This window comes from Seriola lalandi, unplaced genomic scaffold (genome assembly GCF_002814215.2).
Source record: "Seriola lalandi dorsalis isolate HSWRI2012SDOR001 ecotype SW California unplaced genomic scaffold, Sedor1 jcf7180002054504, whole genome shotgun sequence".
In the NCBI taxonomy this organism is placed as follows: Eukaryota; Metazoa; Chordata; class Actinopteri; order Carangiformes; family Carangidae; genus Seriola; species Seriola lalandi.
The window spans coordinates 603764-625512 of record NW_019525057.1 but is presented as its reverse complement, the minus strand read 5'-3'; the positions used below and the strand labels follow the sequence as shown (position 1 = coordinate 625512).

At 40.5% G+C, this 21749-nt stretch overlaps 2 protein-coding genes across 3 annotated transcripts in view; one reads left to right on the top strand and one right to left on the bottom strand.

Moving 5' to 3' along the window:
• sema3c (sema domain, immunoglobulin domain (Ig), short basic domain, secreted, (semaphorin) 3C) overlaps positions 1–13575 on the top strand; it is a 46754-nt gene extending 33179 nt beyond the window's left edge. For both annotated transcript variants that reach the window (XM_023413120.2, XM_023413119.2), the window contains exons 10-18: positions 430–499; positions 2653–2797; positions 3469–3691; positions 5206–5294; positions 6594–6635; positions 6876–7033; positions 7967–8034; positions 9178–9308; positions 10881–13575. In XM_023413120.2, coding sequence (XP_023268888.1) covers positions 430–499; positions 2653–2797; positions 3469–3691; positions 5206–5294; positions 6594–6635; positions 6876–7033; positions 7967–8034; positions 9178–9308; positions 10881–11303 — 1349 coding nt within the window. In that variant the 3' untranslated portion in view covers positions 11304–13575. The remainder of the gene's footprint in view (positions 1–429; positions 500–2652; positions 2798–3468; positions 3692–5205; positions 5295–6593; positions 6636–6875; positions 7034–7966; positions 8035–9177; positions 9309–10880) is intronic.
• Positions 13576–14743: 1168 nt separating this feature from the next.
• cd36 (CD36 molecule (CD36 blood group)) lies at positions 14744–19861 on the bottom strand. Its single transcript, XM_023413170.2, has 12 exons — positions 19739–19861; positions 19221–19381; positions 18922–19066; positions 17474–17629; positions 17276–17367; positions 17042–17091; positions 16831–16900; positions 16366–16553; positions 16092–16210; positions 15929–16002; positions 15440–15494; positions 14744–15332 (listed from the first exon to the last, which is right to left on the bottom strand). The coding sequence occupies exons 1-12, from the start codon at positions 19859–19861 to the stop codon at positions 15156–15158; spliced, it is 1410 nt and encodes a 469-aa protein (XP_023268938.1). The 3' UTR covers positions 14744–15155.
• Between the last annotated feature and the right edge of the window lie 1888 nt (positions 19862–21749).

Sequence of the window (21749 nt, the reverse complement as noted above, 5' to 3'; positions counted from 1 at the left end):
AGTTTAAAACTGTGTACTTTTTAAAATTCCCAAAATTGTGCTATTTATGTTCCATGGTTCCCTGTGATTGCTTTCTCCATAAACAATCCTTGAAGCCTCTGCTGTTTGGTCTGGATTAAGACTTTATCCCTTTGTCAATTTTCATAATTGTTCTGTCGCTTCTGGTTTCCTTGTATTTGTTCATGAACATATTATTCCAGCTTTGAAAACTGCAAACATCACTCACAGAAGTGTAGGCCTGCTTTTCCATTCAGGGTCATCACACTCTATCCGTCAGCACGTGTAGTTATTAATTCCTGCATGCATCATTTCTTTGGCGATCTTACCTGCAGGGGTGAGGTGATAAAGGCGTGCAGGGAATGTAATGAAAGTATTGCACACCTTTCTCTCCACATATGTCCATTTGTCTACGTGTGTTTTCCCTTTCAGAAAATGTGTTTTTGCTGGAAACCGATCAGCCCAAGGGCCTGTTGGTGTTTGGAGTCTTCACATCCACAAGGTAAGAGCCGATGGCAACGAAGCCAACTGTAACATTCCTGCAGGCCTCGGTGGTTATGTTAATTACTCTCTGGATATCAGTGGGAGGGGATGTGCACGTCAAAGGGCCTGTTACATAGAGACGTCATGTGTCATGTTGCAGAACAGCTTATACAGATGATGGACTGTCACTTACAGCGTCCTGGTGGCTTCACCAGATGGTTTTGTTTTGATGTTTTTTCCTTATGATCACAGGCAGTGGTGCACCATTTTGCTGACCGTGTGCATCACCATCATAGCGCATATTGATACAGAACATGTGTTGCATCGTTGCATGTGCATGGATAGTAGTAGACAGAAGGATTTGTGAGAGCAGAGAGAGTTAATTATAGCATTTTTACAGTTAAATGAAACCCAAGACTCGCTATTCAGCATTCAGAGGAAAAAAACAAGGAGTGTCATTTTTCGCTTTCAGCTTTATCTAGACACACGGACAGATAAGCAGTTACATAAACATATATGGAGGGGAGATGATGTGATTGTTGGAAAGACAGAAGCTAAAACTTTAAACTAAAAGCTGAAATATTGATCTTGAACCTTGAAGAAAAACAACAATATAACTATAAATTTGTTTATTAGACACGTTTCAATTCAGATGTGATTTTCTTTTTTTTTCATTTCACAAACATGTGTTACAAGCCTGATTGATGCCTTATGTTTAGTATTTTACATAGACTGTGCTGAAAAAGACCTGTGCTGCCAGATGGGATGCTGTTGACCCAATCTGGGAAAATTAGTTCCAGTAAGAGAAGAAAAAAAACACTTAGGAAAATAGAAAGTTCAAAAGATGAAGATAAGCTCTGACAAATATGACCTGATAAGAGTAACGTATGATAAACTGAAGCAATACTTGAAGGAAACATGGGCACACTTTGTTTTTCTGTTTCTGTTAAAGTGTTTGAACCAGCACCTGTAAAAGGTTTGTGTGTATAATGATAACAGTGTAGAAAGATAAGATTATTATAACTTAAGTGAATCCCAGAGCATCTAAATTTGAGCGCTACTTACTTTCAAAATGATCATGAAGGTCATCTAAACATGATCATCTTTGACATTTCAAATTAAGGAGAGAAAAATTTACCACATATCATATAAACCTCTGTGGTAACTGTTTTAAAGGTCACTTGAACCATCTGTTCTGATCTCTATGTCACGATTCGTTTCTGTGCTCTCCTGTTCGCTCCCCTGGATTTACTATCCCTACTCTTACTGTTGCTAATATTCTCTGCCTTGTTTATTTTGGCCTCCGTCTCCTGCCACCAGATGTCCTCAGACTTTAATCCCTATCCCGGTCAGCTGACTGCCACATACACCTGCTCACCTGTCTCATATTCTCAATCACCTGAGCTTCCCCGCCCACTCACAAACCTGTTCCCTGTTTCCTCATTTACCCAGCCAGTAGTTAAACCATCCATTTCCACCAGCTCTTTGTAAGATCATGTGTTTATGTTGCAGTGTGTTTCCCCATGTGCCTGCTACCTTTGTGTAGTGTCCTGTTTTCTGTGCTTTCCCATCTGCTACTCCATCCATCTGTCTTTAAGCCTGGTTTTCTTCAGTTCATCAATTTAAGTTCCCTCACTGAACCTGTGTTTGGATCGCCCCTGCCTGTGCTGCGACCTTCAGTTCTTACATTAATTGAAATCCTTCTGGTTGACCGGGGGTGACACTTCCACAGGCCTTCAAACCACTTGTTACCTCAGGATCATAGAAGGGCTACAGTAGTGTATCCTTGCTCACAGATCACAGCCAAACCAAACAGTGAGGTCCTTGACTTCTCTGAGCTCAGTGTTATTCCACTCTACACATTGCATTTCTTCCTCCGTCTTCACTTCACACAATCTGCTTGTGTTCCTCTTTTCAACAAAGCCTCTTTTATGTGTTAAGCAGTGTAGTTTTAAGTGAGTGGGCCAAACCACATCAGATAAAGGAGGGGGAAATAGGAACCGTCCCCACCGGAGTGTGGCAGCAGTTCCACCCAGACTGTATGACTCGCACATCCTCAGAAACACTGACCTTAATAAACAACCCCAGAATATTTTAGCTGGGTGCGTGTCAACGTCATGAGAGTAAGTTCCCACTGTTGTTTCATTGGAAATATGCATCTCATTTCCTCAGCTCCGTGTTTAAAGGCTCGGCGGTGTGTGTGTACAACATGGCAGACATCCTCACAGTCTTCAACGGGCCCTTCGCTCACAGAGACGGGCCCAATTTTCAGTGGGTGGCGTTCCAGGGACGTATCCCTTACCCAAGGCCTGGAACTGTGAGTTCACATTTAGGTCATACATGCATTTATTGGTTATTTCAGTGCATGATTTTAAAATAAATTCACATAAAATTGTTGTATCATCAAAATTATGATGCTTGAAAAAGCTTTAACAACCTTTTTCTATACAAAGGGTGACAACAACAGAGCAAATGACATTCATACACAGTCAATGGCAGTAAGCCAAACATAGCATTACCCATTAAGTTCATATTATTCAAGTATTCCTACTCCATATAATTTCTCAAAGTGCAAATATTTGAGGACATTTACCAGAGAATTTCACAGTATTTAAAGTGAAATACACATTTGGGTTCTTTAGGTATTGCCCTTAACTGGATATAGAAGCACAGATGTAAATTTTCAAGTGCCTTATAATGTAACATATTTTCTCAAAACTGCAATGCACTGTGGACACTATTTTGTGTGTGTGTGTGTGTGTGTGTGTGTGTGTGTGTGTGTGTGTGTACGTACTAATACTCCAATATCCTTGACACAAATTCACAAATTAATGTATGAACTAAATTAATATATAAAATAAACAGAGGCCCCAATCTCGACCCTTGTAGAACTCTTAGATTAATTATCAGCAAACTGCAAACATATTGCTGTCTATTATCAACATACATGTACTATATTTTGTCAATGACAAGACTTAATTTCTCCAGTGTCCCGGTGGAGCTTTTACACCCGACATTCAAACAACGAAGGAGTTCCCAGACGACGTGGTGACCTTCGTACGAAACCATCCAGTCATGTTCAACCCAATCTACCCAGTGGGGAGGAGACCCCTGGTGGTTCGTACCAACGCTGACTACAAATACACATCAGTGGCTGTGGACCAGGTCATGGCGGCTGATGGCAATTACCAAGTGCTCTTCCTGGGCACAGGTATGAATGAATGACCACAGACAAAAGTTCTATGTGTTAAAATTACAACAAACCAGCATGAGAAGGTTTTTATTTTTTTTTTTTTTTTTTTTTTTCATAAAGATTTGTTTTTTGAAACTATATATTTTCCTTTATCCTATTCTTGAAATACAATTCAGAAACAAGTGAAATGATCTCACTTCACCCATAGTCTGGCTTTTGTTGCTTCTTCTAAGAAAAGCAACAAATCAATACCAGATTCCATTTTCTAGGTGATAAATATGGATCATGTTATCAGCACACTAAAATAGTAATAGTCCTCTCTTTAGGCTGTGGCGCCACAACAATCACTGCAATCCAACAAGGCAGGTTAGATATCAGAAAACAAAATTTCAAACAGAAAAAGCAATCCTCCTCTCTCATGAGCCATCTGAGGTTTTTCATAAGTAAATGATTGTCGAGTGGAGGCCCATTGCCACAGCTGGTTATCGGATAAACAGATAACAGAGGGAATAGTGCACAGTGGGTGTGGCCGCTAAATTGAAAACAGAGACATGACAGCATGACACAGCATGCAGCGTAAAGTGTGCCACAAATAAGTCGTAGAAAAGTGACAAGGTCCTTTTTAAAAAAGAGGACTTTGAACTTTTTTATTAGATCAGGGGAAAGTGGGTTGAGATCATTTCACTTGCGTGTGCAGAGTTTGTTTTAATAAAAAGTCAATTTTGACAACCAGCCGTTCAAGATATTGTTGCAAGTTATTGGAAAAATCATTATCTCACATAAAAGACAGAATGTTTTTAAAGACTGATTATGGGAGTAAATGTTGCTCCAGAGACATTTCAAGAGAAACCAGTGTAGAATATATATATATATATATACCTGTCTGGTATGTCTGTGCTTATAATGCTGTGGTTAAACAAAATAATATGTGTGTGTGTGTATAATTACGCATGCATATGTGCTTGTGTGTGTCCACATGTGCACATGTTTGCATTCAGCGAGCAACTCTGGGACTCTCTTAAACAGCTGCTTGTGTTTATCAGGCAGCCTCGCCGTTCTGTTACTCCTGCCTGGATTCTTGAAGAGAAGCCAGTGCTGTCTAACCATAACTGGGCCCCCGAAATTGTGGTGCTTTGTCTCAAGGATGCGGGAGACGCTCTTATCAGGCCTTTCCAGGAGCTGTTACTGTCCTCGATCTGCTGCTCCAACTCCCCGGACAAAATAGTCTTATTGATGATGGCGCTGTAGCATTTAGCCCTTTTCGTGGCCCTTGTCCTCCCCTGTGCGAGCTTAAGAGCTTCCATTCCCGCTCCTGCCACAGTTGATTTTGCTATTGAAACTGGTCATGGCTATCATGGCTAATTCAAAAGCAAACACTGGCGAAGGAAAACAGACTCTGAGTTTATTTTTTTTCGCCGGCAGTTGTACTCTAGTTCCACACATCTCTGGGCATTCTTTGTTAAGTGTGTGTAGCTGCATGTGTTTCACACAGTTGTTAAACACATGTGTGTGTGTCTGTATTCTGCCCCCAGACAAAGGTACAATACAGAAGGTGATTGTCCTGCCAAGCAATCATTCCCTACATGAAGATCTAATCCTGGAGGAGCTGGAAGTGTTTAAGGTCTGCTGTCTGTCTTTCTCCCCTCTCTTTCTTTTTTTTCTTCTCTTTCACTTTCATCCCTTTTTGTTCCCAAAATCAAAGGCAGGGAGGAGGAGGGTGCGCTTGGCCACAACACAAAGCCAGGGGCAGACAGACAGGGGCAGAGTGGCATTCAGGAGATGGATGTTCTGCAGTGTAGTGCAGCGTAGAGTGATGGGAAACATGCTAACATATTGCAAGAGTCTGGTAGTTGACCCGAGTGAACTTTTGCATATGCTTATTTTTATTTTATTTTTTTTATCTTAGCTGAAATCACTAAAATTGTCATCAGCCTGTGATCAGATGTAAAGGCCATGACTCCTTTGATCTTCCACTGCACCTGGAGAAAGACAGTTTGAATCAGAAAAGATTTATTCTCAAAAAGTTGAATACATCTGGCAAGAAACTGATCCAAGATGGCTACCTTCTCTGCTATGACTTCTTCTTATTCAAGGAAAGCCTAATAAGCTGCTCAATCCTAAAAATTATTTTTTTTTAAATAAATAGTTCAACATTTCGGCAATCATTCCTGCCAAGCATTAGAAGACAACATCAATATTTCTTCTTTCTCATCCTTACAGTAAATAGCTAGCGGTTAACCTAGCTTAGATAACCCCCCCGTAAATCCACAATGTTTTGTTTTTACACTTACACAAATGAAACAAATAAGACATAACATGTTAATTAGTGAGCTTAGAGGTGCTGGCAGGCAGATATTGCACCTGTGAAAGCTAGGCTAGCTGTTTACCCCTGTTTCCATTCTTTGCGTTAAGCTAACCAACTGCTAGATGTAGCTTCATATTTACGGACAATGTTCTCCCCTAATTCTTGTCAAGAAAGCTAATACATGTATTTCCTAATATTCCTTTTTAAAGGACCAGTGTGTAGGATTTAGGGGATTCTTTTGGCAGGAATGGAATATAGTATTCATAATGTTTTTGTTGCTGCATAATCACAGGAAACAAGAATCCTGTTTACTTTAGCTTAGAATGAGCCCTTCATATCTACATAGGCAGCAGGTCCTCTTCCACAGAGCATGTCCATGTTGGACCGCCATGTTTCTACAGAAGCCCAGACCATACATAACAAACACTGGTTCTAGAGTTTCTATGTTACACCACAGGTTCCCCTACACAGAGGGGTAGTTAGTTGGTTGCAATCTGCACCTCACCCCTAGATGCCACTCATTTCTACAGACTGGTCCTTTAAAAATTGTGTAGAAATAATTGTCAACAATGTCTAAAAGCTCTGAACCAGGTCCTTGTATGTGCTTTTTTTCAGAACCAAGCTCCTGTTACAAACTTGAGAATATCCTCAAAAAAAGTAAGTATTCTACTTTGGTTCCCTGACATATTAAGTGCAGTTTTATTGTTTTAATGTGTTATTCAATGTCTGTGGCTACTATGTAATGCCCGAAACAGAAACCTCCTGTGCATGATAAGCCTCCCAAAGGCAAGGAAATAATAAGCCATAATTGTTTCGGCGCTCTGCCTCATTTTCCTGTCAGCCAGCCACTTATTAAGACAAACAGGGCGGCTGACATTTGAACTGTTTACTTTACAGCAACAGCTGTACGTCAGCTCGGAGTTCGGGGTCTCACAGGTCTCCCTGCACCGTTGTCACGCTTATGGCTCGGCTTGTGCTGACTGCTGCCTCGCCAGAGATCCCTACTGTGCCTGGGACGGACTCAGCTGCTCCCGCTTCTATCCCACCGGCAAAAGGTACACAAAGGTTTACAGTTTTAGGGTTCATAACGGTGGTTTTGTGCTAGTATTCAGTTTCTTTAAATTTAATGCAGGGAGGTATTTAGTGTCCACTAAGGGCTATTCTCTTGGCAGTGTAAAAAAAAGACTATGCAAGAGCTTTTAAGCCCCAACGCAAATTTTTCAGTGTTAATAACTGCTGACAAGTGTTGATTAAGGAGTCCATCCATAGAAGCTGCAATTCAAGGCTTTAGTGTTAAATACACATGAGCATAGTGCAGATTTTCAGATGCTATTCAGTATTTCTGTTCACTAGGGAGGTTTTGAGCCTCTAATAGCCAATCAAAGTAGTATTCACAAATATGAAATCAATCAATATACCACGTGCGGTCATATTCAGCTGATGTACAGCAACATGTTAAACAAGAATAAAAAAGAGCAGCTCCGCAACTTGTGCGGCCAAACGTGACTGGAATCCTTCAGTAAGCACTTCAGTGTAAGCCATGTCACTAATGCAGCTTTTGTTGTTGCGCTCCTTCATTCTAGACATAACACAGACAGGGATGTAAGAGCGACACCTTGGCTCTAAACTGACACCTCTCTGGTCTCCTTCAGCACCAGCTGTCTGTCTCCTGCTATTTTCAGTCAGACGCAGGTCAAGTCTAGTTTGGTCACAGAACAAAAGCACGGCCGCTGTTTTCCTGTGGAAAAATGTGTCTGAAATGTGTCAGCTGTTTACATGCTCCTTTCCTCAAGCTGTTGTACATGACTGTGCACCACAGAGCGGAATAACACAGTCAGATTTTCCTCATATTGTTTTGGCAGCGAGTGTTCCCTCCATAGTTTAATATGAGAGGATGAAGGTTGTTATGATTGTGTATTTTTCTGTATTTACTCATACTGTTCTTATGCTTATTGTTATTTCTTTCTGTTTTTTTTTGTTTTTTTTAGGAGAAGCAGAAGGCAGGACATAATGCATGGAAATCCACTCACTCAATGCAGAGGATTCAATCTAAAGGGTAATTAAAGCTGCACTTATCAATTTTTTTATATTAACAATGGGACAAATGACTGTATGCATTGTGAAAGGTGTTGAATTTAGTGACAACCCCAAAGAGAATTTTCACCCAAATTTGCAATTTCCCCCATTTCTATACTGTTTCTTAGCCTTTTTTTAGCTAGTTGTTTTTATATTATGGCTTGAAAATTACGCTGTTGTGAACCACACAACAGCAAACGGCTGTTCCCAGCGAAAAAATGTTTTATTGATTCTACTTTTTGCTGTCTTTATCAAGCACTTTGTAACATAGTCTTTGAAAAGTGCACTGTAAACAAAGGTTATTATTATTATTATTATTATTTTTATTATTATTATTATTATTATTACTATTATATTATAAGAAAACCTCTGATTAACCCACTGTCTGCTACCTGCCCAGCAGACAGACAGCAAAAAAAACAAAAAAGTAATTCAGCTTTAAATAGTTATGTAAGATGTGTCATTCCTCAACAGTTTAACACTGAGACATACACTGACAAATGTTCTGTTTGTAAAAAAATATGTCCTCATTGGATGGCATTAATTATTTATAAATTAAAACAATCATAGTGGTTTACACCAAGGCTCTAGCTAGCTGCACCTGTTTACGTGTGCGTTCTGGTGTGTTGTGAGTCCAGGTAGCGCACAACATCCTTCAAAACTCACTCAGTCGACTGGCAGGGTGCAGTCTAATGAGTGGAGAGGATTTGCTCCCTAGAGTCTTCCATTTCCGGGAGCAGTTTACATCTCTAAATTAACACGCGCTCGGGGAACCAACCATATGGCCATTACCACTAATTAGTCACAACCCTGTCGCACATCCAGCTGAGTGATGAACCATTTAGCTGCAACAAAAATGACACAGTAAATGAGACGAGACTGAGTTGGTACGATGCATTGAAAGGTTGTTTTGTTAGGCTGTAAAAACTGAGGAAAACTGGGTGGAGTTTGGTGGTGCTGCAGATGTCCGGACTAAGCTCTGTGTCAACATTTCCCTCTCACTGTTGGGACTTGAGACAGATTTGAGTCCATCTGTGGGCTTTGTGTCTGTCAGCAAGTGACGTCTGATGTGCCTCCCACGACTGTGTGTGTGTGTGGTTGTGTGTGTGTGGTTGTGTGACAGCCTACAGAAACGCAGTGGAGATGACGCAGTACGGTGTGAAAAACAACACCACCTTCCTGGAGTGTCTTCCCAAGTCTCCCCAGGCCTCTATTCGCTGGCTCATTCAGAGGGACAATGACAGGAGGAAAGAGGTCAGTTTCACATTTAGAGAGGTCAAAGGTCGACATCACAGCCAGCGTTTGCTTCATATGTAACAAGCTAAAGTGGAGCCAAAAATCCCTCGAGGAAGAACTGATTAAATGTCTCTTTTTTTTTTTTTTCCTGATCTACAGGGAGCGTCTCACATCGTTAAATATTTCATCAAACATTAAACATGTCAAAGCAATCAAATGAGCTCACACGCTTGATCAGCACTTGTATCGCCTGAGGAGTGACACTGTGAACATTTATTGGCAGCGGAGCATCATAATGAGCAGTGATACAGATCAAACATGATATGTACCTTGACTAATGACTGGATTCTCAGTGGGGAAACATTTTCCAAATATTTGACACCCCTTAAATGGTGAGAGCACTTTGAAAGGCTGTGAAAGATTAAACAAAGTGGGGCAAGAGAGCACATCTGCATGATAAAGACATATCTTTTATGGATTTAGCTTTCACCTCTGTGCAGCAGGCTGAGAGTAATAGCTGTTTTATAGCCATTTCCTTATGAGAATAAAAGTTGGCTTGTAAAATAAATCACTTTAGTTGTACACTGTGTAATCATTTGTCTTTTCCAAACTAAGGCCAGGCTGATTTTAATGTAGAAAAGGACTAAACAGTGTTATATTATGAATGGAAGCATCAGATCAGTGTGATAGTTATTTTAGAAAACAGGATTAATGCCATGAAAATCTGTCTTTTCTCTGAAGGAATTATGATGCTAAAGGCTTTTTATTCATGCAGTCACCCATACAAATATACCCAATCCGTAAAACACCACACATTAATATAACTCAAATCCAGGATACAGGGCACAATAATTCATATTACTTACATGATCTGATTTTCAGACTTTCATATCTATAACAAGTATTCATTTCTTTCAACTGACGGTTCAACTCTTTTAAACTGAACTGTCAGCTTCTTTCAGTAATTTTACTTTGACCGCTACTTAAACTTTAACTATTTCAAATGTTTCAACTGCCAATTCTTAGCAGTGAACCCATGTAAGAATTTCAGAAAAGGTCAGAAGGTTTTGCCATTTATAGTAAAGCTTATGGAATTGTGACCTACAAGAGAAATCTCAGTAAACACTGTCTAAAAACACACAGCTATTCAATTGTTTTTAATCATCTATACATCAGATTATTTCAGAGTTTCAGGAGCCATGACATGAAAATTTCAAACTGTTCAGTTATTGTAGTATTTATAGAACAGAAGATGGAGAAATATGTCATTTCTTTTTTTATTATGAAACCAAAGGGGTTCCTCCATCATACAGAATGGTGTCACATTAAAGGAAAAACCAACATATAAGGTGCTTTAATAAGCTGTTGTGATTTAATGATGGTGGCAGAGAATGCTGTTGAGCATGTTGCTCTAAAATCTCCCATTTGGTTTCTGCATTCATGATATTTCTTCTCAGTTTTTTCCTTTGATTTGTCACATGTGTTTCTACCTTATTTTGACTTTGAGAGTGTAATTGGTTTTCTGGTCTAATTCTCTGCTACAAACCATGTGGATGAGGTTATGACACAACTTAACTGTGCCAACTGCAGGTGAAGCTGAGCGACCGTGTCCTCTCCACGGAGCACGGCCTCCTGATCCGCTCCGTCCAGCTGTCCGACCAGGGCCTTTACTACTGCCTGACCACCGAAAACAGCTTCAAACGCACCGTCGCCAAGATCCGCCTGCGCGTGCTGAGCGAGGCCATGGTGAGCATGCTGACAGACAAACAGCAGTCGCCGTGGGCGTGGGCCAGCTCTCTGCACCCTAAGGTCCTTTTGGCGGCCTTCAGTCCTGCGGAAAGCCTGGCAGTACAACAATACTGCAAAGAGAGGAAGGAGCTCCAGAACCTCCAGCAGAGGCAGCAGAAGCAACAGCCTCCGCCTGGGCCTCTCAGGGGGGATCTGGCCAAACTGAAGCCCCTGCTGGATCGGAGGAAGAGCCGCAACCGGCGGAATCACCTCCCAGAGGTGTGACTCAGGCAGCAGGCAGCTACAGACACTGACACGCACACCGTCCTCTAATCCTGAATCCTACCAAGCAGTTAAAAATCCTCTCATCTCAAACTGCAGAGCTCCACTGTGGATGTACAGTAAGACGTGGAGGTGGGTGTGGGGAGTTCTCATTCTCCAATATCTCTCTTCTATTTTTTTTTTCTTCTTGCATGAGGTACTGTGATCAGGTGGCTGTGACATACACTAATACACACGCACAGACAGCCACAAGCCATTCGTTTGTTGTCGCAGTCACAATACAAACCGAAGTGGCCCCGTTATGAGTGCCACTAATAAACTGTGGCCTCTAACAGGCTGATATTGCTTATGATAATACACTCTGAGACGCAACTATGTGAATCATATTTTAAATATCAGAGAGGAAATTGGACCGGCCGGATATTGGCTCACGGTGGATTTGTATTTTGTGGGGGGAAAAAAGTGGGGAGGTCCTTTTAACATCATGATAATAAACAGAGGAGATTGAAAAGGGACAAAAGGGAGACGGATGCATGTTTGACAGTGAGCGCTCTCTCCCTTTATGTTAAGTGTTATAGTAGCATTTTACTAGACTCTACTCACATTTGAATTTTTACTTTTTAACTAACAAAATTCTCTCTATTCAGTGAAAACTACAGCAGTCAATGGGCACATGTCGGTTAATAAAACACCATTTTTTTTTCTCCTATATATTGACAGCCTCGCATACTGTCTATAATAGCACTGTTCATACCAAGCACAGAATAAAAAGTGTTACATTACAGTGCCGTAAGGTTAAAAAGTTATTCATTCAAAGACCAACTTTACATCCGGAGCTGATGTATCCAAACAGAAGTAGTAGTAAGATACTGAGTAGAATATTACATACAGTGTGAGTTGTTGCACACACCTTGAAATTATCTGTCCTATATTTATTACTATTACTCAGACGTACATGTACGAGAATGTACCTCACTGTAATTCAGCTGCATATTGTATCTGTATCATAAATGTCTTTATCCAGCACAGAAGCATGTGTATAGAAATTCATCAGCAATGTTAAACGTCTTTCAAAGGATTAGCTTGACATTATGGGAAATTAACTTATTTACTTTCTTGCAGAGAGTTAGATGAGAAGATTGATATGACTCTCAGTCGCTAAATATAAAGCAGGTCCTAGCAGACAGTTAGCGTAGCTTAGCACAAAGACTGGAAATGGGGAAACAGTTAGCCTGGCCCTGTCTAAAGATTTTTTTATCCCACCTACCAGCACCTGTAAAGCTCACAAAAAAGTCAAGTGTAAAAATTACCCTTTGAGGTTTTGCTATCTATTGGCTGAGCACAGTAACCCCCCACATTAAGTGTTGACTTCAATGCTGAGACTCCCCCATCCAAGATATAGCCCACGATATAACCCCCATAACCATATATATAACCGTTTTTTTGTGCTGGATTTTGTGACCTTTGGACAGAGTCAGTTTAGCTGTTTACCCCCATTTTCAATCTTTATGCTAAGCTAAGCTAAAGAGCTGCTAGCTATAGTTTCATTCTTTGGCACAGACATGAGAGTCGTTTCATCTAACTCGTGGCAAGAAAGCAAATAAGCATGTTCCTCAACATATCAAACTACTACTTTAATTCTTGCCTGGATTAGATTTGAGAAAACAAACTAGCAGATATGCACATTTTAGTTTTTGCCTTTAGGAACAGTAAACAATGGATGTTAATGTAATACCTGGAAATATAGTCAACAATGACAATTTCCTTCTTTCGATTTACATTTTCTACAGCCTGCACAGCAAAGTGGACATACTTTTAATTCAGAAGTAGTAACTGTCAGTGATAGTCTGTGAGATAAACCATTTGACATATGTGAATAGACCTTTTCAGAAACGTAGTAAATGTAGATAGATTATTTGTTGCTTGTGTACAGAGTATTTTTGTTTGTTTGTATCGTCTTTTTAATTTAATGTGCCAGGTTTTGTTAAAGTGTATCATTGTGTACATAAATTCTAAATATTTCACCAACTAACTCTGACTGTATCTGCAAATTGCAGAGATATACAGTATTATTTTCATTTTGAGAAAAGACTTTCTAGTTGTACCTGCCCTCGTACAGATCTCTGCCCCACGTTTAATAAAACTGTGTGACCAGCATCATGTCAACTTCAACTCAGTGTAATTTCAGTGTTATGAAACATATGTATTTCTATTTATTAATGTCATGATAGCCTGAATAAATCTGTTCAGATGAATCTCAATTTAAAAAACCATATACTTTATTGTCAGACTATTTTTATTATTGTAATTTATCAAAATGTGATCTTTTTCTTTCTGTTATTGGCCACTTCATCATCCCTCTGTCTGCGTTATAGATATCATGGTGCGCGTTATCATGGTACGTATATGATAATGTTCTTATTATATTACTTTAAAGGAATAGTTTGACATTTTTGGAAATGTGCTTATTTGCTGTCTTGCAGCGAATTAGACAAAAAAAATGATACCACACTCAGGTCCATATGGTAAATATGAAGCTACAGCTAGCAGCTGTTTAGCTTAGCATAGCACAAAGAATAGAAATGAGGGGAAACGGCCTGGTTCTGTCCTGAAGCAACAAAATTTGTCTCCTTAACATATAATACCTCAGTTAAAACATCAAGTTGTGGTTTTATTGAGGATTGTGTATTACCTTAAGACACCGCCTAGCTAGATGTTTCCCCTCTGTTCACAGTCTTTTTGCTATGCTAAACTAACAGGCAGATGAGCGGTAGCTTTATATTTATCATATAAACACAAGAGTGCAATCTTATCTAAATAAGAAACCATAGTGTATTTTAGAAATTGTCAAACTATTCTTATTACATGCAGGAAAAATGTGCGAGTTTAATATGTGTTAGTTTATCAGGGTTGAGATTTTCAAACAGAAACTCGCTTCCTAAATTTCAAAGATCAGTGCACAGTACTTCAAATACCCCAATGTTGCAAATTGCACATCCACACAAAGAGGAGGAAGAGTTGTGTCTGTTTTCATTTCAATGAAACACTCCCTCATATGTGTGAAATATAAGATTGAGACCATACAGTAGAATCAAAGACACCCAGGAGTCTGCTGAGGGTCATTTAAAACCCATAAAACCAAAGAGAGATCTCCTGCTGGGCAGAAATACTGCTTTCTCACCAAACAAACCCAAGTACCATTCATAACCACAGTGTAATCATCCCCCAGCCCATTTTTATTACTCTCTTTGATTTATGGGCCACTCAAGGTAAAGAGGAAACTTAATAATTTTGCTTCAGTGTGCACAATGCAGAGGTTTGTTTCAGCAGCAGCCGGACAGTCTCAGCTGTATTTTTGGGCCGTGGGGGATGTAGACCAGTTTTGATAGACTGGTGCAGGGTAAGAAAAATCCGATACTAGGGATTGGACACCCAATGAAAACTCATTTTTTCATCTTTTATTCATTTCGAAGACACGGTTCAGCAAAAGATATGAACATTTTTGCAAGATTAGATTCATGTACATTTCTTTTTTAGGATGTCAAACAAACTCATTTCTCCTCTGTGTGGATGAATGACCTGACAGTTAAAGGAGTCTCCACCTGCTCTGCCTCTAGAAATACCTGATTGAGTTAATGTTACAGTGTTAGCACTTAAAATAATACTTGGCAAAATAATTCAGCTCTCGAGCTTTACAAAATCACAGTTTTCCCCCCCTTGTATCAAAGGAAGTATGACATTATAAATAACACTAAAATTACAAAAAAGTGCAAGTCTATATCAAAAAGGTTTGATGTCCCAAAGCAGCTTAAATGCACTGTGCCCACAACTTACACACAACAGACACTGATTCATTCACACAATCTTGACGTCATTATCTCTCCGCCTCACCACACAGTAAGAGATAAGGCACAGGATGAAAATGGCCACACCTGTGCCCAGCAGCACCTGCTGTATCATTTCCAACATCTGGATACGGGAGACTAGCTCCTCCTTAAACATGTCTGCTGTTGCGTCATCCAACGCAGCAGTCTGATTACACAAGAGGAGATAGAAAAAGAGAGGGGGACTGATTAACATGCAAATCCGAGCTAACAGACAATATATTTCATGACTGCAGGGCTCTATTTTTATCTTACCTCATTCATCCAAACAAGAGGGAATATGGTATAATCCTTGACTTTCTTAAGAACCCTGTAGGGAAAGAGTTCATTACTTGGCATCCAGTGCATGATTCTGTTTAAAACTTTCTGAAAGGAATAGTTTGACATTTTAGGAAAAACAGTTATTTGCTTTCTTGCTGGGGGTTAGATGAGACGATAGATGCTGCGCTAAATACGGAGCTACAGCCAGGGGAAAGTAAGCTTAGCGGTTAGCTTATTAGTCCATACAAAAAATTGTTCAAAACAAAGCCAAAGCCACAAATTGTTATTTTGTTTTTGTATCATGTTCGTGAGCTTTAGAGAATCTGGTGGTGAGATTTTGTTACTTTCAGACAGACCCAGGCTAACTGTCTCCCCTGCTGTCAGTCTTTATACTAAGCTAAGCTAACTATCTCCTCTAACTTTCGTCAAGAAAGCAAAGCTATGTTTAATTCCCCAAATATATAAAGGTAATGCAGAACTTACGTGATGACATCTGATGGTCCATACATCATATTCACTTGAATTCTCTTAGCAAACCTCAGGGTGAACCCAGTTGTCTGGTGGGAAAATACAACAAGAAATTAGCATCAGAGCTGCTTCCGCTTAAAGTCCGAAATAACACAAATGAAAGTCTGGAGTCTCTTACAGGCTCCACGTCTAGGAAGGTGTGATGATGCTCCTCACTGGGGTTGAGACCCAGTACAGACTCTCGCAGAGATGGACTGCCGTGAAGGAAGTGGGGCAGAGAGATGTAGATAGGTTTTCCTGTTCACATGGCAAGGAAACAATGACGAGTCAAAATGCCATGTTGCAGAGCACAGTGATAAAGTAACAGAGGAACATGCTGGGATGCCTGAACTCCCTGCTGATTCTGGATAATTGGGTAAGATCCTGATGCTGCAAACCAAATGCAAACTGACCCTCTTTACAGGAGCTGATGTCCAGTACTCCGGCCATGGTGCAGTTCTTGGTGGTGATTGGGTTTCTGCAGAAACATCTGTTGTCTGGGTTGACCATAGGGGAGGCCAGGGTAGATGGCTGGAGGGCGTAGCGGTAGACCTCAATCCCTTTCAGATCCATGCTTTTCTCAAAGCTGGCCGAGACAGACCTGAAGACAAAACAGCACAGGTTATTTCAAGAAACTTTGAGGACCTGACCTCTTGTACCCAGTAATCCTTAGCTTTATGGAGCTTCTTAATTCAGACTGACTCAAGTAGATGACTGGGGTTTTGGTATTGGAAAGTTCTGACCTCTAGTGGTTACTGAGAGGAAAGAAGTCGGTTGCAGGGCTCGTTGTTGACACTTTCTGCCCCATTTAACATTAGCAAGTCAGAGTCAGACTAGATCAGGTGAAATTGCTCCAACAAACCCAAACCCTTTATCACCTGCAGATGTCTGATGAGAAGAAATATAGAGGCTTTTTCTTATCCACAAAGGGAGGGAAGGAGGAGGCATCTGAGAAAAAGAATAGAGGAAATAAGATTAGAAAGGTTACTCGTCTCCTGTATTTAGAGCTATAGAAGTGTGTTGTAAGTGCCGATCAGAAAAACAGTCATTCAACTTTTTACAAAACAAAAATTGCCACATGAGCTTCACCTGTCCCGTTGATCATGTCACAGTACTTGTCATTCCAGAAACGTAAGCTCCTGTTGGGCAAAATTGGATTAGTCAAACAAACAGCAAAATTACATATTAAAGTTTAAAAAATAAGTAAACAAACAGGATTCTCACTTGTCAAAATCTGTACAAACTGATTAACCTGATTTCATTGAACAGCCTAAAATATCACAATTAAAAAGAAAAAAAAACTAGATCATCATTGTGACTCACGTCTCTCCCTGCCACCTGTCAATAAGTCCCACTTTTGAGATGTCCTCCTTTCCAGTGAAGACAGTGTAGTAGCCATCATAGGTGCCATTGTACTAAGGAAAATACATTTAAATTGATTAGATTATGTCATTTGTGAGCTGTTACTCTGTCGTTCTATTATTGTATTTGAGAGTAAGTCTAAATTATCTGTTTACTTACAGGTACAAATAAGCCCACAGTTCCTTTCAACATGGGGTCTGTGTAACCCCACAGCATTTCCTTCACTGTACGCTGCTGAAACAAGGAGGACTTGCTTGCCTTTATCAGATTCTCAAGCACAAGATGAAGTTGTTTTGGAACCAGTGAGTAAGCCGCCTGAAAAGAAACATCCAAAACATTTGGAAAAGCTCAGCAAATTATAATTTATTCATAACTGATGGTGTCAGTTGGAAAAGTGCAACCAGTATGGGTCCAGAATGATACACATGCAAAACACAAAAACTGCTGTGCACACAACTGCTGCTGTTGCTTCAGAAGATAAGACAGAAAATAATCCTCTTTTATGACTTGGATACTACATAATTACAAGTAGAGGCTCTGGTTGGAATTGCTTACACATTTGAGCTTTATCAACATTTGAAGAGAAAAGCACATACACTTTGCCCATAAACATCCATATTAAATTTGTGCCCTCCAAGTTGTTCATAATGTCCACTCGCCCCCAAGTCTTCGTATTCCGCTGGGTTTTTTCAAGTACTGAAACCTATTCTTTTTACTTGATCTTTTAACTTTCTTTGTTATTGGAAGGTTCCTGATTTACATTATTTTTGCTTACTTCGCAATTTTATTTACACAAAGTTCTTGCTTGAGTTTAAACAGGAATTAAAGGAAAGTTCCTATATTTTTAAATCTAGGTCTTCGTGTCAGAAAGGTTAAAATTATGCTAATGCATCTCCCTTGTACGGATTCGGAAAACGCAGACTCAGGCCAAAAAACATGAATAGGGGTAAGCAGTGCTAACCTCCTAAAGCTTTCGCGGCGTAAAGGCGTAAAGCTATGCATAATTGATTGCGTGCTGCTTAGAGTGACAGGTGGGTGATAATATGCTTGCACCGAAGTCTCAGCTCCACACATGCCCCACCTCTTTGCCCATTCTCTGATTAGCCAGGAGTTAGGTCGAGTCAGGCCCTGCCAAGATAGCAACAGCGTGGCAGCCCACTCTGAGCTTCAAAATCCCTCTTCAAACACCTATGGGTGATGTCACGGAGTCTACATCCATCTTTATTTACAGTCTGTAGGCAAAACATAGGCTGCTGTATTTCTGCTTTACAAAATGTGTCTATAGTACTCTTTTTTCTCTAATTCTTAGTATTCTTGCAAAAGTCTGGATTTTTTTTAGCTCTTTATGATTGAAAGGATGAACCTTGTGAGAGAAAAATCACTCTTTATACATATCACAACAAAAAAAACACCTTGTCTAAGATGGTCAAAAGCCAAAAAGTTTGGGAACCATCACTAAAATGAGTGCTTGCAGGCCAAAGCAACAAGGCAGCACAGCTTGATTAGTCTTAGCTTGTCTTGGCCTTGGAACACTAGGTACAGTAACTGTTAACAGTAGAGCTGAGTCAAGTCAGGAATCACCGCGCAGTGGGGTGACACTCACTTACAGCCACAGCCAGGTTGAGGGAGGTGACATTGTCTTCCTCTGGTCCCACTGACATGGATGGCTCGAAGATGGCACCCAGAGGCAGCAGGAAGGAGGCAGTTTGATTTAGGTTGAAGGTGACGTTCTCTTTGGGAAGATATCTTGTCCTGGAGGGGGAGGAGAGACTCTTAGAGTAGGAGTAGAGTACATTCTTCTTGTACATTATAGGTCATCAGATAAGCGTGATGGAGTGCTTATTGAGAAAGAGAGAGGCATACTGTGTTAAAGCAAAGATAAAACAGGTAATCAACTTGACCTTACCTGTATGTGTAAGGTCCTTTTTCCACCACCACTGGAATTGCGCCCTGCTGCAAAACCTCCTGAGGATTTTGCACGTGAAAGAACCAAAACTGCCGGTACACATTTGCCCCTGTAGCCACCCAGTTGTCATACGCTGTCGTTCCAGGCTCAATGACGGCTTCCTAAACCCCGCAGACACACAGACAGTCTATTTTTAACATGCCTCAAGACTGCCAGCAGGCCAGCTGCCCTGCTGATACATGAACTAGGTGGATGCTCTCTTATAAAAAAAAAAAGAAAAGGTCTTAATCGCTAAAATTTCTCGGCACAGTTTCTAAAAAAGAACCACAGCTGATCTTTTGATGGATGAAAACAAGACTTGGCTTTCAGCACAGAATCATGTTTACCAGTTGAAGCAGCTTTCAAAAACGCACGCCGCTTGCCTCTCGTTTCTCCTGATTCACCTTGATCTCTGCGCACACATTCACACACTCTGTCACTCCCTATCCCCCGACCCAGGGTGAAACTGAGCACCATACCTTCTTCACTGTCCCCTCAATGACGCTGTTCCCCAGTGGGATCAGGACACCTCCCAGGATGGCTACCACCGCCCCAAACACAGCTCCAGCTATCAGCCCGGACCTTCTGTTGCAGCAGCCCATGGTGATGTACGTTCGCCTCCGTCCGACTGTGCGTCTGCCTGGCAGCCTGGCAGCCTGTTCTCCTTCTGTCTCTGTGTTTGTGGCGTGTGCGAGTATGTGCAGCTTCTCTGTGTTTGTGCCCCGGCAGCAGCAAAAGCACAGGCAGGCTGAACCATCAGAGGAGCTGACAGAGCAGCAGAGGCCAGGTAAAGGTACAGACACTTCTGTCAGCCGCCCAGGGACCTCTTATAAATGAAATTATATAATGAAATGGAAGGTTTAAGGTTCAGCTGATGGACGTCCCCCCTCAGGTATCAGTAAGCACTATCTGACTAGGTGATAACAGCTACAATATGCTGAGGAGAAAGGTTGAAAGAAGAGTTGGCGCACAGCGAGGAAAGTGCATAAAATAAAGTTAATTTCAGATCACAGGTCATGCCATTGATATTTTTTCCATAAATTTTGTCTCATTTTATAATAACTAAGAGCAATAAGATGAAGTTGACTGGACAGTCTTGAATCCTCATTCCAGAGGATTTATCAGACTGTGAGACATCAGCTCTAGCTTTCTTGGTGACGGGTGACCTGGATGATGAGGACTTTCGCTGATGTTTTATCTTTTCCTGTCTTGTTCTTTATCTGTCCTCCTATCTATTCATCTCTTGTCCTCTCTATAATTTAATCCTTTGCCTTGGTGCACAGAACATAAGTGTAGAAAGAGAAAAGGGGGAGCACATAAATGATTAAGTATATTGTTATTGCGCAGAGCCAGTTGACAAAGGCTTATCTGTATTTGTGGTTGTGTAGTTTCATGGGGGATATTAAAACAAATTGCTCTTTATCGCTCCTATAGATGTCTCCCCATGCTTATCTTGATTTATTATGATGTAAATGGTTTCCTTGCACATTGATGTTTGGAACTTAATCAGCAACAATATAATATTATGTCACAGCTCATTTGGTTTCTTATACACCAGTATGTCACACAACTGTTAAGTCATTTCAATTTGGTTTTAGAAAGTATACAAACAAAATTAGACAGATACTGAAGGTGCATCATCCTGGCTTTCACACAGGCTTATGCACTGCAAAAAGGTTAACGGGGTACTCCAGCTCTTCTACAACATTATGGGACTTGTGAGAGACAGATTTAAAAAAGAATCGTCAAAAACTTTGCAGCACATATCCTGATGTTTACTTCACCAAAACGCTAGATCCTACATTTCCCATAACGCAACTGAATACTGCATATCCTTAGATCCTCCCTCCCTGGTGAATACATATCTTTCAAAATCAACACCCTCAGTTTGTGACGCAGGTTTGTTCTGTTTTAACACGTCTCAACCTGGCTTCAGAAAGCTCCTCCACTATACGACCTCTACCAAATAAACATTAGATGACTACTTCTACAGGTTGTGTTGTACTTCCTGTGACAGTTTACCTGTGACAGGTGACCCTTATGTATAAGATTTTTCCGCCTATACTGTATACTGCCCTGAAGCACTGTGAAATTAAATATTATTACCACTGGGGGGCAGCACCACCATTCCCTCACCCTTCAATGCATGTCCATAACAGAGAGCTTGCTTATACAGTGTAGCTCATCCCACTGTGTCTTTCTGCCAGAGACGTGTCTCTGTCTGTTTAAACAAACATTCTTGTCAAACACTATGAATCTCACCTGACTAACCTTGTTGTTTATCTTGTGAGTATGACTTCAACGCTTGGAATGGATTTCAATTTGTGTGGGCATACACCAGGCCTGTAGACTTTCTATTTCTCTGCCAGCTGCTTTTATTGGAAAACATATTATTGATTATTATTTAAAAAATTGTTTGTGATTCTTTTTTACATCCATTTAAAGTAAATGCACTTTGGACCAGGGTCTTGTGACGTAAATGTTCACTTG